The 17,212-nt window shown below is 43.2% G+C and overlaps 1 protein-coding gene across 1 annotated transcript in view; it reads right to left on the minus strand.

Moving 5' to 3' along the window:
* The window catches only part of LOC144504367 (arginase-1-like), a 38,685-nt gene extending 23,059 nt beyond the window's left edge, over positions 1-15,626 (minus strand). The window contains exons 1-3 of the mRNA XM_078229580.1: positions 15,330-15,626; positions 15,159-15,231; positions 13,462-13,636 (exon numbers count right to left, since the gene is read on the minus strand). Of these exons, the coding sequence (XP_078085706.1) occupies positions 13,462-13,636; positions 15,159-15,231; positions 15,330-15,437 (356 nt within the window). The 5' untranslated portion in view covers positions 15,438-15,626. The remainder of the gene's footprint in view (positions 1-13,461; positions 13,637-15,158; positions 15,232-15,329) is intronic.
* Positions 15,627-17,212: the final 1,586 nt, after the last annotated feature.

Below are 17,212 nucleotides of genomic sequence, written 5' to 3' on the forward strand. Positions count from 1 at the left end.
TAGGCCACCCCACGAGAGAAGGTAGTTGAAGGCTGGCAGCCCTTTATTGCAGACAAAGCCATCAGGTCAGTGGTGGTAGCTGCTGACAGTACACCCAGCAGAGGCCCAGGATTTTCGAGGACCCCAGGCAACAGGTGAACCAAGAGTGGGATAAGGGTTGTGCGAGGTGGGTTGGCGGCAAGGAAAGAAGGGTGGCTCTTGGCAGGCCCCCTCTTAGCAAAGCCGGGTCCCATCAAAGTTTGCTTTCCAGGCTCCCTGTGCCTCGCCCACCACAGGTTGAATACCAGCAAAGGCAGGACGAGGCCCTTAAGCAATAATTGCCCACTTAAGGGCCTCAATTCGTGGCAGGGCAGGAAGGCCATCCCTTGCCGCCCAAACATAATCAAGGTCTAGATGGAAAAATGGTAGGGCCCCCATAAGGTGCCCTCCAAACCAATTAAATGCCTTAACATCTCCAACCTTGTCTCAGGGGAGAGCATTAAATTCCACCAGAGTGTAGAAAAGAGAGGCAGAGACAGATACAGAGATACATGCAGACAACTAAATCACCAACTTCATTGTTTACATTGACATCTTAGGACCGTTGTTGTCAAATTGGTGTTTGTAAACCCATAGAATCCTACAGTGCAGAAAGAAGCCATTCAGCCATTGAGTCTGCACTGACCACAATCCCACCCAAGCCCAATCCCCATAATCCCATGCATTTACCCTGACACTAAGCAGCAATTTAGCATGGCCAATCCACCCAACCTGTACATCTTTGGACTGTGGGAGGAAACTGGAGCACCCGGAGGAAACCTACGCAGACACGGGGAGAATGTGCGAACTCCACACAGATAGTGACCCAAGCTGGGAATCGAGTGCCACCCATTGTAGAATTGTAGAACTCATTGTACCCCTTGTAGAAACATTCCATGTAGTTCACAAAATAATTTGGTGGGACCCAGAGGCAGGCTTGATGTGAGGTGGGAGGCAGAGTGTGTCCATCATGAGTGTCATCTCAGACCTGCTCTAGAGGTCTTTTACAAATGAGAGGAAAAGTAAACCAGTGTTACTGCTACCCAATTTGTGCCTGGGAGATATTTTTTAAAAATTATTTATTTATTGACTGTCTGTAAACTATTTTTTCAAATAATGCTTCGGAATGTCAATTGTTCTGGCTTTCTGACCATCTTTGTTTAGATGTAAAAGAAATGAAACAATTTATTAAAAAAATGGAAGACGTTGGCTGTGATTCTCCCATCGCGACTTGCAACTTTTCTGGCAGGTCACGGTGGGAGATGCGCGTCGCCAGCCTTGTACCGGGATTTGCGCATGCGCATCTCCCAGAGCCGGCAAACAGTTGCCAGTCAGACCACGCTGGAAACCTGTGGGAAGGCAGGTAAGTAATTTGAATCTTTTTAAAATGCATTTTAAATATGTTTAGCAGTTAATTATTGGGAACTTTCAGGTCCCCATTGAATCTCCCACCCCGCCAGGAGTACTTCATTCCAACGGGGTTTACACTAGCTCTCCACATTCGGGAAACTAGCGGGAGACCCCGCCAGAATGAAGGAGGGGCCCCCCAGAGGGTCAGGTAGTGGGGGATGGTGTCCATATCCAGGGGACACCTTGGAATTGGGCATTGGGCAGTGCCAAGGGGGCATGGCCTGTTGTGGGCGGGGCCTAGGGGTGATCGGTGGGGGGCCTGCTGCCATTCTGCAGACAGGATCGGTCTGGGATGGAGGGAGGGCAGCGCTGGGGGAGGGGGGATCAGCATAGGGGAGGGGTCTGCTGGGGTGAGGTGGGTGGCTGTGCATTGGGGTGCTCTGGGATGAGGGTGGGGTTAGGGCTGCCCCGGGAATTGTTGTGGGGGCCGTGATCGGGCCATGGGGGGGGGGGCTCGAGGAGCAGCACTGTGGGGAGTCCCGGACTGGCCAGTGATCGAGCTGGCCAGCAAACAGGGAGACTGACAGATTGGGGCCACTGCGCATGCGCAGAGTTCCAGAACTGTCAGACTCTGGTGTGAATAGGCCCCACCCCCCTGGGTTTTTAATGATATTCACGATTGGGTCCTCTGCAGTGCACAGAGTGCGGAGATTCGGGTTAGAAGCTGAATTGACAAAACAGTCAGGATTTAGAAGTTTTCCTGCCAATTCAGCACTTTTGGGAGAATCACGGCTGTTGTGTTTTTGTAAAGGTTGGAATAATTAGTTACACTGTCAAATGTCTCATTGGTTTAATACTGGATAAAATAGGTTTCATCTGTTCAGACCTCCAGATGGAACAGGAGCATTGCATTCAGTCTGGGCACCAAACGTCAGGAAGGAAATTTCACCTTGGAAGAGGCCCAGCACAGATTCAGCAGCATGATAACAGGGCTCCAAGAGTTAAATTGAGGACTCAATCTACAAACCAGTGATTCTCAAACTGGGGTCCGTGGACCTTTACAGCTCTGTAGAGATTTTACATAGGGTTCACTAAATATTTGTGTGGCAGTGGATGGTGCCAGAATGCAACATTGTAGTCAGTGTATATGCTGTGCTGAACAGGCTTGACTTTCACTGGTGAGGAGAGCGCTGAGAGCTGCACGGAGATGTAGACCCAGTTACCAAATCTGTTGGGGTGTGTGCCAAGTTTGCTAACCTTGTACAAGAGGAGATTTTTCAAAAATATTTAAGTACTACTGTGTAATGAGAAGCAGGCACACCCATCTCACTGATAGCTATAAGTAAATATATGCTTTCTTAAAATCATTATTAAAACACTCTTTACATACAATATTTCAGATTGAGTATTGTATTATAATTTAAATGGGGAGTTTGTGATCACTCGTCATTTGAAAAGAGATCCTTCAATCAAAGTAGTTTGAGAACCACTGTTTTAGAATATTGTAGCCTAGTTGTTGGAACCTTAGTTCATGCAAAATTTTTCATCAAATCAAAACTATCTTTGGAAGATAATGTTTGGATATTAAAGATAATGGCAACAATTATTTGAAAATTAAGATGTTTTACCAGACTAGAATCTCAGCCAACCATTATTGTCAGAAGCATGTTTTGCCCCTCCTCTCACTGCATTCAAATACCAGAAATCTCCAAGTGAACCAAAATACACATTCAACCACCTGGATTTGATTACTGTTCAATAAGTCCGATATACACCCACAGAAACCAGTAGACTTCAATTTCAGACTATGGTTGAATGCACCGATGTGACCATTTGAACACCTCCCACTCACCTAGCTACCTTCATGAACAGAAAAGGCTTCTGCTTTAGTTGCATTGACATCACAAAAATATCTATATTCTGCTAAACCAGCTGGGTAAACCAGGCATAACCTGCCAAAATGGTTGTCCTGATAATGAAAACTTTTAAACAGAAATAATCTAAAAATGAGTCTTGAAAATTTCATGCAATGGAGTTGTGATTATTTCCTTTCACAGCTTGTTGCCGACAATGTCACAGTGGAGTAAAGCAAGCGATTACCAGCCATGGACCTGAGGAAACAGTCACCATGGATGGACCCAAGGGAACAGGATTTGCTAACCACTTCACAGGGTAATATTTAGTGTGATCTGGCGTGGAACACAGCCTTTTTTCTCTCCATTCTTCGCTTTAAACCGTCAGCAGTGGAGCCATCAAATTCGACTGCGCAATCCACACAATGGAAGAAGTGGATCAGACTGAAGAGCTTGATGGACAAAATATTTTTCCCAAAATCTTAGGCCCACTGGCCATGTTGAATGCTTTAGTGAGATCTATGAAAGTAAGAGATATTTCTTGCAGTTGGCTCATGGAGAAGAACAAAGATCAGTACAGCAGAGGAAGAGGCTCTTTGGCCCACCAAGTCTGTGCCAACACAGATGCATCTCTAATCTAATATTTTCTTGCCTCTACGTGGTCCATATCCCTCTATTCCCTGCTTATTCATGTATCTGTCCAGATACCTCTTGAACATTGTTATAGAATCTCTTCCACCACCTCCTCCAGCAATGCGTTCCAGGCATTCACTATCCTCTGTATAAAAAACTTGCCCCTTACATCTCTTTTAAACTTTCCCCCTCTCACTTCCAACCTATGCCCCCGAGTAATTGACCCTTCGACCCTGGGAAAAAGACTCTGACTATCCACCCTATCCAAGCCTGTCATAATCTTGTAAACCTCTATCAGGTACCCCCCCACCGCCCTCATCCTCAGACACTCCAATGAAAACAATCCAAGTTAGTTCAACCTTTCTTCATTGTCCATATTCTCCAAACCAGGCAACATCCTGGTAAATCTCTTCTGCCCCTTTTTCAATGCATCAACATCCTTCAGGTAGTGTGGCGACCAGAATTGCACACAATATTCCAAAAGTGGCCTAACCAAAGACGTTTACAGCTGCAGCATGATTTTCCAATTCCTATACTCAATGTCCCGACCGATGAAGGCCAGCATGCCATACACCTTCTTGACCACCTTGTCCACCTGAGTTGCCATCTTCAGGAAACTGTGGATTTGCATGCCTAGATCCCTCTGTGTGCTAATATTGCTGAGGGCTCTACCATTTACTGTATACTCACAGTAGATTTTCCCAATTAGAAACTACAATGCGTATCTGGATACACTGTCTGTAAATAGGTGCAATCTTTTAAGTATGATCCTAACAAAGGCTTTCACCATGATGCTAAGGAGTGGGATATCCCTGTATACCCCTTGCTCCGTTGTCTTTGTTTTTGCATAGTGATGATTTTTGCATCACAAATCTGTGGAATGGAGTCTACTTTTCAGCAAAGAAGAAAAGGAGGAGAATATCGGAAAGGTGTAACAATAGATAGGACTTTTTGTGCTTGAGCAGTTCGGCTGGGTTTCCATCTTGCCTTTGTTTCCTAATCAGCCTACATCTATCTCGAAATCAAGTCTTCATCTAACTCATCCATAACAGGAAGCTGTAGAGAATATCAAACATGGGCTGGGAGATGTTAGTCTCACAGGAGTACAGTTTAATTGCATTCAGGCCAACAGGACATCTGTTTATAATATCTAATTTAAAAACAGAAAATACTGGATAAACTCAGCAGATTTGGCAGCATCTGTGGACAGGAACAGTTAATGTTTTGGACCTAAATGATCCCTGTACAGAACTGTTTACTTCCGTTGGTGAATACTTCACCATCTGCTAACTTCAAGGGGGCAACTTTGGTGCGGGTAGGACCAAGCACCCTCTTGATCCTTTCATACATTGCTCATAGGTTTTGGTCACAGGCAGTTTTGATTTCTTGACACAAGTTGATCCAGTGTTTGTTTGCACAGTATCTCCCTATCTTTTGCTCAGCTATCTTGAAGCTTAGTGACTTCTGAGTTTCATCGATGCCAGCATTGACATTCCCGGTAAAGCTTTGGCGGGCAACAATTGAGAAGTGCTGGTATTTGGCATCATTACTTGTGCAAGGGATGTTGATGTGTGGTGGGCTGTCAAGTTTGGAACTATGAAACTATTGGAGGTGCATCTTCACTCTGCTGCTAACCAGAGGGGGGTGGATGTTGCAGTATGAGCTGTGATAGGTCAGGGTGTTAGAACACTAGGTAGATTGTGCCTTCTCATGATGGTATATCTAGTTGGTGCCAATATTTAGACATTTGGTGATGTCATAGATGCTTGCGGCAATGTTTGCCTGAAAGAAGGTGTTGGTGATGCAGGTTTCATTCAGGGCAAAGCTCATTATTATTGATCTTGCTCACCTTATGATGACTGAGGCACATGAGCCATGAATCACTGTCTACCCTAACATATGCATTGAAGTCATGCAGAATGAATATCCTCTCACCATTTGGAATGTCCCTCAGAACATCACTTAGGGAGTTATAGAAATACTCTTTGTCTGAGACGTTGGCATAAAGAGTTGGTGCACAAGCGCTTATGTTGTTGACTGTGCATCCATCAAGTGATAGCCGCAGGGAATTGAGGCACTCAGAGGTTGCGACTGGTGACTCAATTGATTCTTTCAGCTGGTTGCTCACTGCAAAGCTTACATCATGCTCATTGTGGTCTTCAGTGCTCTTCCATGCCTGTAGAAGGTGTAAATAGCCACATGAATAGAGCCTTATTTTAGCTAAGTTAGTTTAATTTAGCTAATTTAGTATGGATTGTGGATCATTGTTCACGCTAGGGCACATACTTCTCACGTTCCAGCTTCCTAAACTGAAAGTTTACTCTTTTGTACCTTCTTCTCAACCTGGCTTATCTAAGAGGAAAAACAAAAACCTGGGGTTTAGTCAGTTGCAGGAGGTGCAGAAGTGGCTATTAGAAGGTGCTAACTTGAGGGGAACATTAGCAGCCTAATGGGACACTCCATTCAAGATTTTATGTTGAGTTTACTCCCTTAGCTATTAACTCTTGTTGTTCTTAAGGTTGAAAAGCATTGACCGTCAGGGCCCAAATCACCACAGATGTAGATGTGATTTTGTTTTCCAGATGTGCCATTCCCTGGCACCTCTCATGGCCACAGCCCCCTTCCTCAGGTGTCTGCCGGTAAAACCCAGCCGAGCCATTATTCCCTTCAATAGAGCCCCCACCTCAGCAAATTAAATTAAGTTAAATTAAGCACTTCACTCGGTCACCACTTAAACAATTTAATCCCCTCAGTAAAACCCACATCTCCATGTTGCCACAATATATGCGCTCATCAAATTCTGGACTCTTGCACATCCTCTCTTTTAATCACTCCACCTTTGTTGGCCATTTCTTCAGCTGCCTTAGTCCTAAGCTCTGGAATTCCCTCTCTACACCTTTCCCCAAGACACTCCATAAAAACCTACCTCTTTGACTAAGCTTTTGGTCATCTGATTTAATTTAAATTTTCGTGGCTGAGTTATTTTATTTCATAATGTTTCTGAAGTGCCTTGGGATGTTATACTACATTAAAGACAGCTTACAAATATAAGTTGATTTTGTCATTGTTGAGTCATGCAACCAATCAGAGTTCTTTGAGGAAGTAACAAGCAAGGTGGATAAAGGGGCACCAGTAGATGTGGTGTACTCAGATTTCCAGAAGGCACAGTTTTAAGAATAAGAAGTCTACTGTTTAACACAGAGATGAGAAGATTTTTTTTCCCCTCAAATGGTGGTTAGTATGTAGAATTTTCTTCCCCGGAAGGCAGTGGAGCTTGGTAATTGAAATTATTCAAGGCAGAGTTAGACATATTTTTAATAGATAACGCTGTCAAGGGTTATGGAGGGACAGACGGCAAAGTGGAGCTGAGACTACAACCAGATTAGCCATGATGTTATTGAATGGTGGAGCAGGCTGAAAGGGTTGAATGGCCTACTCCTGTGCCCAAGTTCCTATATTTCATTTCAGTGCAGTACAGAGGAGGCACTGGAGATACCTCTTAGGGCAGTAAAAGATACCATGGTACTATTTAAAGAAAAGCAGAGGAATTCTCCCTGATGGTCTTACTAACCGTTACCATTCAACCAATATCACTAAAACAAAATTTCTGGCTATTATTTAATTGGTGCTTGTGGGAACCTTGTTGTGCATATATTTCCTTGTGAAGCACTTTGGGATATCCTGAATTGTGAAAGGCACCATATAATTGCAAGTTCTCTCTTATTCTTTTCTGCATGTATACTACACTTGTTTGGTGGAGAAAGAAGTACGCAGGTGGGGAAAGAAGTACGCAGGTGAAAACCACAACTGAAAAGTTCTTTTTTTTCTGCTGGGTTCCTTTTCTTCCATAGTTCAAACATATGGCCGTAACCATATTTAGAAAATCTCTGCTCTTATAGCATTCAAAAACATTACTTGTGCAAATCTCTTGCTATTAAGTTTGTTTAAAGAACATAGGAGAGCTAAAACTTAGAAGATGGTAAACTTTTACTGTAATATATTTTAGCTGTATCTGGCAACTAGTGGGGAAAAATCCAAAAAAGTGCTTTGGTCCTATCTTAACCACATAAAACACGAGAAAAAAGGTGAAAGCTGGTACAGAAAGAACGGTTCATGATTTGCTGCACAGGACTTAAATAAGGTACTTTCAGCTTGTTGGAATAGTTTTGTTCTAAAACATCAGGTGATACTGAAATAAAAAGGACCAACAATTTAAGTCTACTGGAGGTTGTACAGAACATCCAAAATACATCAAAAATTACTCCCCAAAATCAAATGGAAATCATCCAAAATGAATAACCTTTCTGTGTGGCATGGATAATAAATAAACCAGTGCAGTTTGAGAGGGCATTCCTCCTGGTTGCTGGCTGGGAGCTGTAATGATTTCTTACAGTTTATCAATTGGGGCTGCAGTGAAAATTGATACCTGAGCTCTTGTGTACTACTTGGCTCCATTTCAAAGTTAAAGGTTATTTAATCCACAGGCAGAAATGCAGCAGAGTACCCAACATCACCGTACATTACCCAGCTCCAGATCTCTTGACCTGAAACATTGCAGTGACCTGCGACTCAGCTAACTATGATTCAGGCAATTGAACACTTCCAAATCTACACTGAAAAGGCCACCATCTTAGCTGCATTTTTCCTGGCGTGCTAAGAGTAGTTTCTGAAACACTCAGTCAATTCAGGAGTGTTGGCAACTCTACCCTTCTCAAGGAGAACAGGACCAGCTTGCATCTTCTTACCTGCCCCACAAGCAACTCCAACTTTATGTCAAAGTAGTCGGAGTAACAAGATGATCTTATCTCCAACATATTGCTCTCAAAATCTCCCATGTGGCACAGATCTACAGACTTTTACATGTCATTTTAAGAGGTTAATTCAATGCTTAAGTGGGTGCAGTGGATAGCCTAGGATCAGCGAATATTGGAACATCAGGCTGGTCATAGCATCAGGCAGAACAGAAAAGGTGACAAGTATGAGAAGAGAGGTGGTCAATGCAGGACTGAGGGTGTTGTACCTAAATGCGCGCAGTATACGGAACAAAGTAAATGAGCTTGATGCGCATATTGAAATTGGCCACTACGAATTTGTGGGCATCACAGAGACGTGGCTGCAAGAGGATCAGGGCTGGGATCTAAATATCCAAAGATATGTGTCCTATCGAAAGGACAGGCAGATGGGCAAAGGGGGTGGGGTTACATTGTTAGTAAGGAATGAAGTTAAATCGATAGTGAGAAGTGATATAGGATCAGAAGGCATAGAATTTCTGTGGATAGAGTTGAGGAATTGCAAAGGTAAAAAGACCCTGATGGGCGTTATATACAGGCCCCCTAACAGTAGTCAGGATGCGGGACAGGAAATAAATCAGGAGATAGAAAAGGCATATAAAAAAGGCAATATTACAATAATCATGGGGCACTTCAATATGCAGGTGGACTGGGAAAATCAGGTAGGTTGTGGATCCCAAGAAAAGGAATTTGTGGAATGTCTAAGAGATGGTTTTTGGAGCAGCTTGTGACAGAGCCTACTAGGGAACAGGCAATTCTGGATTTGGTGATGTGTAATGAGGCAGACTTGATTAGGGAACTTAAGGTGAAGGAACCCTTGGGGAGTAGTGACCACAATATGATAGAATTTACCCTGCAGTTTGAGAGGGACAAGCTGGAGTCAGATGTAACGGTATTACAATTAAATAAAGGTAACTACAAAGACATGAGGGAGGAACTGGCCAGAGTTGATTGGAAAGGGAGCCTAGCAGGGAAGACAGTGGAACAGCAATGGCAGGAGTTTTTGAAACACTGAGTCAATTCAGGAGTGTTGGCAACTCTACCCTTCTCAAGGAGAACAGGACCAGCTTGCATCTTCTTACCTGCCCCACAAGCACCTCCAACTTTATGTCAAAGTAGTCGCAGTAACAAGATGATCTTATCTACAACATATTGCTCTCAAAATCTCCCTTGAGGCACAACAGAAATTCATCCCAAGGAGGAAGAAACATGCTAAGGGGAGGATGAGGCACCCATGGCTGAGGGAAGTCAAGGACAGCATAAAAGCAAAAGAAAAAGCATACAAAGTGGCAAGGATTAGTGGGAAGCCAGAGGATTGGGTTTAAAAGCGAGCAGAGGACAAATAAAAAAGCAATAAGGGGGAAGAAGATGAAATATGAGTGTAAGCTAGCTAGTAATATAAAAGAAAATAGGAAGAGTTTTTTTTCAATATATAAAAAGTATGAAAGAGACAAAAATAGCCATTGGACCACTGGAAAATGAGGCTGGAGAAGTAATAATAGGAAACAAAGCAATGGCAAAGGAACTGAATGGTTACTTTGCATCAGTCTTCACGGTGGAAGACACCAGTGGGATGCCAGAGCTCCAGGAGTCAGGGGGCACAGGTGAGTGTAGTGGCCATCACTAAGGAGAAGGTTCTGAGGAAACTGAAAGGTCTGAAGGTGGATAAATCACCTGGACCGGATGAACTACACCCCAGGGTTCTAAAAGAGATAGCTGAGGAAATTGTGGAAGCATTGGTGGTGATCTTTCAGGAATCACTGGAGGCAGGGAGGGTACCAGAGGACTGGAAAGTAGCAAATGTAACACCACTGTTTAAGAAGGGAGGGAGGCAGCAGACGGGAAATTATAGGCCGGTTAGCCTGACTTCAGTCACTGGCAAGATTTTAGAGTCCATTATTAAAGATAAGATTGCAGAGTAATTGGAAGTGCATGATAAAGTAGGACTAAGTCAGCATGGCTTTGTCAAGGGGAGGTCATGTCTGACAAATCTGTTAGAGTTCTTTGAGGAGGTAACAAGGAAGTTAGATAAAGGAGAGCCAGTGGACGTGATTTATTTAGATTTCCAGAAGGCCTTTGTCAAGGTGCCGCATAGGAGACTGTGGAATAAGTTAAGTGCCCATGGTGTTAAGGGTAAAATCCTGGCATGGATAGAGGATTGGTTGACTGGCACAAGGCAGAGAGCGGGGATAAAGGGGTCTTTTTCAGGATGGCAGCTGGTGACTAGTGGTGTGCCTCAGGGGTCAGTGCTAGGACCACAACTTTTCACAATATACATTAAAGATTTGGAGGAAGGAACTGAAAGCACCGTTGCTAAGTTTGCAGATGATACAAAGATACGTAGAGGGACAGGTAGTATTGAGGAAGCGGGGGGGCTGCAGAAGGACTTGGACAGGTTAGGAGAGTGGACAAAGAAGTGGCAGATGGAATACAATGTGGAAAAGTGTGAGGTTATACACTTTGGAAAGAGGAATGGAGGCATACACTATTTTCTAAATGGGAAAATGCTTAGGAAATCAGAAACACAAAGGGACTTGGGAGTCATTGTTCAAGATTCTCTTAAAGTTAACGTGCAGGTTTAGTTGGCAGTTAGGAAGGCAAATGCAATGTTAGCATTCATGTCGAGAGATCTAGAATACAAGAGCAGGGATGTACTTCTGAGGCTGCATAAGGCTCTGGTCAGATCCCATTTGGAGTATTGTGAGCAGTTTTGGGCCCCGTATCGAAGGAAGGATGTGCTGGCCTTGGAAAGGGTCCAGAGGAGGTTCAGAAGAATGATCCCTAGAATGAAGAGCTTGTCGTATGAGGAACGGTTGAGGACTCCGAGTCTGTACTCGTTGGAGTTTAGGAGGATGAGGGGGGGATCTTATTGAAACGTACAGAATACTGCGAGGCCTGGATAGAGTGGATGTGGAGAGGATGTTTCCACTCGTAGGAAAAACTAGAACCAGAGGGCACAACCTGAGGCTAAAGGGACGATCTTTTAAAACAGAGATGAGGAGGAATTTCTTCAGCCAGAGAGTGGTGAATCTGTGGGACTCTTTGACACAGAAGGCTGTAGAGGCCAGATTATTGAGTGTCTTTAAGACAGAGATAGATAGATTCTTGATTAATAAGGGGATCAGGGGTTATGGGGAAAAGGCAGGAAAATGGAGATGAGAAAAAAAAAATCAGCCATGATTAAATGGCGGAGCAGACTCGATGGGCCGAGTGGCCTAATTCTGCTCCTATGTCTTATGGTCTTATATGTGTTTAAAGAAAATATTGGAAGCAATCCTACTATTTTAAATGTATACAGGGAAATCAGGTATGTTATTTACAGGCATGCTATCTGACCTCCCTGATCTTATAATATTCATTGCATTCAAACAATCCTGTGTCCTTGGATGCTGACTCAAGAACATCTCTCCATAGTAATCAATTATATAATGCTAATGTACAAACAGGCGATTAACTTGCTACTTTTCTGCCCATGCCTTATTTGGAATTCATCCCAGTGTTCCCTAAGAATAAACAAATGGTGATATTTTAGAAAGCTGTTCCATTATTCATTGCTTTACACCAATATCTTTGGTCTTATGCTCTATATAAGGCCAAATAACTGATTGCACAAACTTGCTGCAGAGTCTACTGAACATTTAATTAAGTTTTGTCAGCACATCATAACTTATTTACACTCGACTCAACGAGTACTCCAGTAGCAATTTCAAAATATCTATTTACGTAACTAAAATTCATCTAATCTCCATTGGCACCTTTGGGGCACACTTTTCCTGGCCCGCTGCGCTACTCCAGTAAGACCATCGGTGGAGATCCACACAAACGGAGATCAAGCAATGGGGACCAGGCGCAATAGCCTTGCTGGTGGTACCAGAGGCCATTGAGGGCCCCAAGGTGGTCGGGGGCAGTGGGGTGCCCCTTGGGCAATGCCAGCCTGGCACACTGGCAGTGCCAAGGGGGCAGGGGGTCAGCTGGGGATGGAGCCAGACTGGGGAGTGGGGAGAGGTAGGAGGGGAGGGAATCGGGGGGAGCTCTGCATTGAGAGGTGGGGGCTGGTGGTGGGGCCAGTGCTCTGAGGCCCTGTCCGGCCATCAGGAAGCCAGTGATCAGGGAGGGTGGGGTCAAGGCCGGTGATTGGGGTGGGGGTTGGGGCCAGCGATTTTGGCGGGTTGAGATGGGTGATCGGGGATGGGGGGGGGGGGGGGGTCGGGGCCGGCAAGTTGGGGCTGGCAATTGGGGGGGTATCAAGGCCAGTGATTGGGGTGAGGGCACCCAGGCCAGCAATTGGGGGGGGATCGGTTCTGGACCAGCAATTTCGGGACAGGGGTGGATGGTGGTCAGGGCCGATGATCAGGAGACAGGCCAATGTCTGGGCAGAGGGGGGAGTGCATGTCAACTGATCTCCCAGTATACTGCGAGATCAGTGCATGCATACTGGTTCCCTCAGCAGTCCAATGCTGGCCTCTTGGGTGGGATTAGGCTCTGACCCCCGTCCGACCCACCTACCAGCGTGAATCCCCTGATGGCCTATGTGATGCACAGAGTGCCATAAATTCATGCAACTCAGCTTGCCCAAAAATGGGCACTTAGAATTATTTTGGGAAAATCGCCCCCTTGATATTTCAATTTGACTCTCTTACCCTTCAATCAAACAATGCCTATTTTCCCCATTTTTCTATATGAATAGGAAATATACTTCATATTTTAATGAACTTGCTATATTTTTGGCAATTGCATGAAATGGTGATATGCATTTTGGATAACTTTCTTGTACATGTGTTTAAAGTTTTTATTTGAGCAAAAGAAAAAGGAAATACCTGTGATCTCCCCCAAGAATGACGCAGATCCGACCATCTGCTTTCACTTTCTTTACAGCTTGAGATACTTTCTCATTTGCTTTTCCCACAGTCCTTGGCCTTTTGATGGTTCTGAATGGTTCATCTTTTGGCACATCTTCAAATTTCAAGTCACCATAGTCTTTCAGATTACAACCTCAAAAAAACATTGGACGAGTGAGTGGGTGCTGGGTGAAGGTAAAGTCAAACTGACTAAGTATACATTTATGAATAAGTAATAACCTTTAAGGACCCTCTGGCTCATTTGTTAAAATGCACTCATAAGTGTTGCAAGAAAATACCAGGTTGATTGCTGTTCTGTGCTGTTGCTGTGTGGATTAATCCAGAGTGTATGGGGTTCAATAACTGACTTCAAACTGCAGGCAGGGAAAAAAAAGAGCCAACATTCTCATTTCTGATCACCATACTATGATTTTTGCTTGTGTGTAACTAACTATTATTGGATGAGGAACTAAATTGGCTTAGCTCTGATAGGTTTGTATGTAAATGCCCTGTCCTAGTGTCATCTGGAGACACATATGAAGTGTGGATTGTGTCTTTTGTGACATGATGTAGTATTTATTTAAATATGCCAGTAACATCCAGCAGCAGAACACCTTACACTGGAGCCTTTGTATTAGATTGGCAGAACAACTTGGCCTACTCTAATCTATCTGCTCAAGCTCTAGCTTTATCACCAGTATTAGCTAATAATTTAATTCAATGCTTGTCAACAACCTCAGTTTAAGCAATGTTTTAAAGTTCATTTTCATATCCAGACTACAGCGGAATTCACTCTAATTAAGTTGAAAAGAACAGAACCCCACTCCTGAATGGTCCTCTTGAAAAAATAAGACTTATTGCCATTTACACCTCCTTTAGAATGATAAAAGCAAAATACTGCTGATGCTGGAATCTGAAACCAAAAAGAAAGGAGCTGGCGTTTCGAGTCCAGATGACCCTTTGTCAAAGGGTCAAAACTCAACGCTTTGACAAAGGGTAATCTGGACTCGAAACGCCAGCTCTTTTCTCTCCTTACAGATGCTGCCAGGTCTGCTCAGATTTTCGAGCATTTTCTCTTCCTTTAGAACGATGTTCCATTACTAAATCTTTTCGCCGTGTACCATCATCCATAAACGTTTCTCTCTTCCACTTTATCAATGTTCTTCCCTTTCCTTCTTTTCTCCACTCTTTCCCTGCGCCAGTACTTGCTTAAAAATCTATCGCATCGTTTAATTGTTGCTGGTCTGATAAAAGGTCAACAACCTCATTTCTTGAACTGTCCCGAATTTGTTTTAGCTAGCCACAGCCAGTTTGATAGTATTATTTTCTCTTGCTTTCGAGTTGAAGAGGTCCGTGTTAATATTGACTGAAAAAGTTCCAGGCACTTTTAGTTATTAACAAAAAAGCGCTTTCAGAATGTTTGCACTTAAGATTTTTTCTAATTTAAAATTAAAAATTAATCGGCGAGAGCCGATTTTCTCCCCTTTGTGCAGTTGATCGCAAATGAAATGATATATGTTTACAGTGGCATTTCTTGTACAACAGTCAGACTTCCACCAATCGTACATTTTATTCCTAGCATAAAATTAAAATGAAAAGTTTCCAAAGATATTTTGTTGCTCTTTTTTGTGGTAATCTCGATATTTACCATTCTTAATGACCTTTCGGATTATTACCTCCAGTCTGAAGCGCTGTCAGCAGCCCAGATTTTCTTAAAGCGTCTGGTCCCATTCTTACGCCGTCATTTCCCTATAGGCGTGCAAAGGGAGTTTACAGTGAATGAAAATAATCGCTTTTTAAAATAACATAATTTTCCGATTCCGAACTGTTGCATCCGTGTAGCATACCTGTCCCCTCGATAATGGTGCTCCAAGGATCCCGATCTTGTGTTTAAATCTTCTATTGATCATTCTGACGCCACAGTTCAAAAGAACCAAACTCTTTCCGGACAACATCTTGCTTCTTGCTTTCTAACAGACAAACCTCAGGCAACTATTAGTAGTTCCCCTGTGGTGAATCATTTACTATTCACAGATTATAATTCAATTAACTCAGATATCCTCTAGCAGAACAAGAGAGCTTTATCGTTGATGGGGACAACTGAGGCAGAAGCACACATACTCCAAATTATTACTTAAATCTGCACACGATGCAATAGCATCACAGACATGGATGAGTCACAGCAACACCGAGGTTATAACCTGAAAATCCTGCCCCGCTCTCAATAACAATTATATGATTGCCAATCAGGTTCATAAAGTACATAAATATATACAAAACGGAGAAGACTGACTACTTCTCGGGTCTGGCAATGTTTAGTAGCGAGGCGTGACATTTGGAGTAAGGAAGGATCCTTTGTTAAAACGTGACATAAAATTATGTCATACCAGTGCTGTGTTGTAAGTATGACCAATGGTTGCTTATAGCCAATCAACATCACTAAAACCAAAGCAAAATAATGTGGATCATGAAAATCAGAAATACTGCAAATGGTCAGCCAGTCAGGCAACATCTGGGAAAAAAGGACCACAGTTAATGTTTCAGATTGGTGACCTTTCATCAAAGGAAACTGCAACTGCTCCAACATTGATGTTGTTCAATGATCAGAGTTGGAGGGAGCAAGAATATTACTGGAGAAAATAATATAAAAGGCAGAGTTGAGGATGTTGTAAGAACATTGGCCTTGGAATCGCAACAATCACTCCACTGACACACAATGACAGCAGGTGTACCAAGGTGCAGTTCAAAAAGATTGCTCACCACCACCTTATCAAGAGTAATTAGGGATGAATAATAAATGCTGGCCTTGTCAGCGACACTCATCCTTGCAAATAATTTTTTATAAAGGTCTGAATTTACATTAATAATGGCAAGGTTATCAGTACTGACCATTATATGGACTAAATCAGACAACAATTTTCAAAGTGCACGCACAATTACACACAGAAATCCAGATTTGCTATCTTTCAATCTAATCTGAATCCAGGGAATGTTGGAAAATCAAAACTAGTAAATCAACTATCTCATTAGCCACTTTCTTCAAGACCTTAGGGTTAAGTCCGTCTAGACCCAGGAATTTGTCAGTCCGCAGACCCAACGATTTGCTCAATACAACTTCCCCTGTGATTGTAATTTCCCTGAGTTCCTCCCTCCCTTCCATTTCCTGATGTACAGCTGCTTCTGGGATGTTGCTTGTGTCCTCTACAGTGAAGAATGATGCAAAATACCTGTTTAATTCATCTTGATTTGATCTGATTTATTATTGTCACATGTATTAGCATACAGTGAAAAGTATTGTTTCTTGCTCGCTATACAGACAAAGCATAACGTTCATAGAGAAGGAAACGAGAGAATGTAGTGTTACAGTTATAGCTAGGGTGTAGAGAAAGATCAACTTAATGCAGGGTAGGTCCATTCAGAAGTCTGATGGCAGCAGGGAAGAAGCTGTTCTTATGTCGGTTGGTTTGTAACCTCAGACTTATGTATCTTTTTCCCGACGGAAGAAGGTGGAAGAGAGAATGTCCGGGGTGCGTGGGGTCCTTAATTATGCTGGCTGTTTTGCCGAGGCAGCAGGAAATGTAGACAGAGTCAATGGATGGGAGGCTGGTTTCAGTGATGGATTGGGCTACGTTCACAACATTTTGTAGTTTCTTGTGGTCTTGGGCAGAATAGGAGCCATACCAAGCTGTGATACAACAGAAAGAATGCTTTCTATGATGCATCTGTAAAA

This window comes from Mustelus asterias, chromosome 15, assembly GCF_964213995.1.
Source record: "Mustelus asterias chromosome 15, sMusAst1.hap1.1, whole genome shotgun sequence".
NCBI lineage: Eukaryota > Metazoa > Chordata > Chondrichthyes > Carcharhiniformes > Triakidae > Mustelus > Mustelus asterias.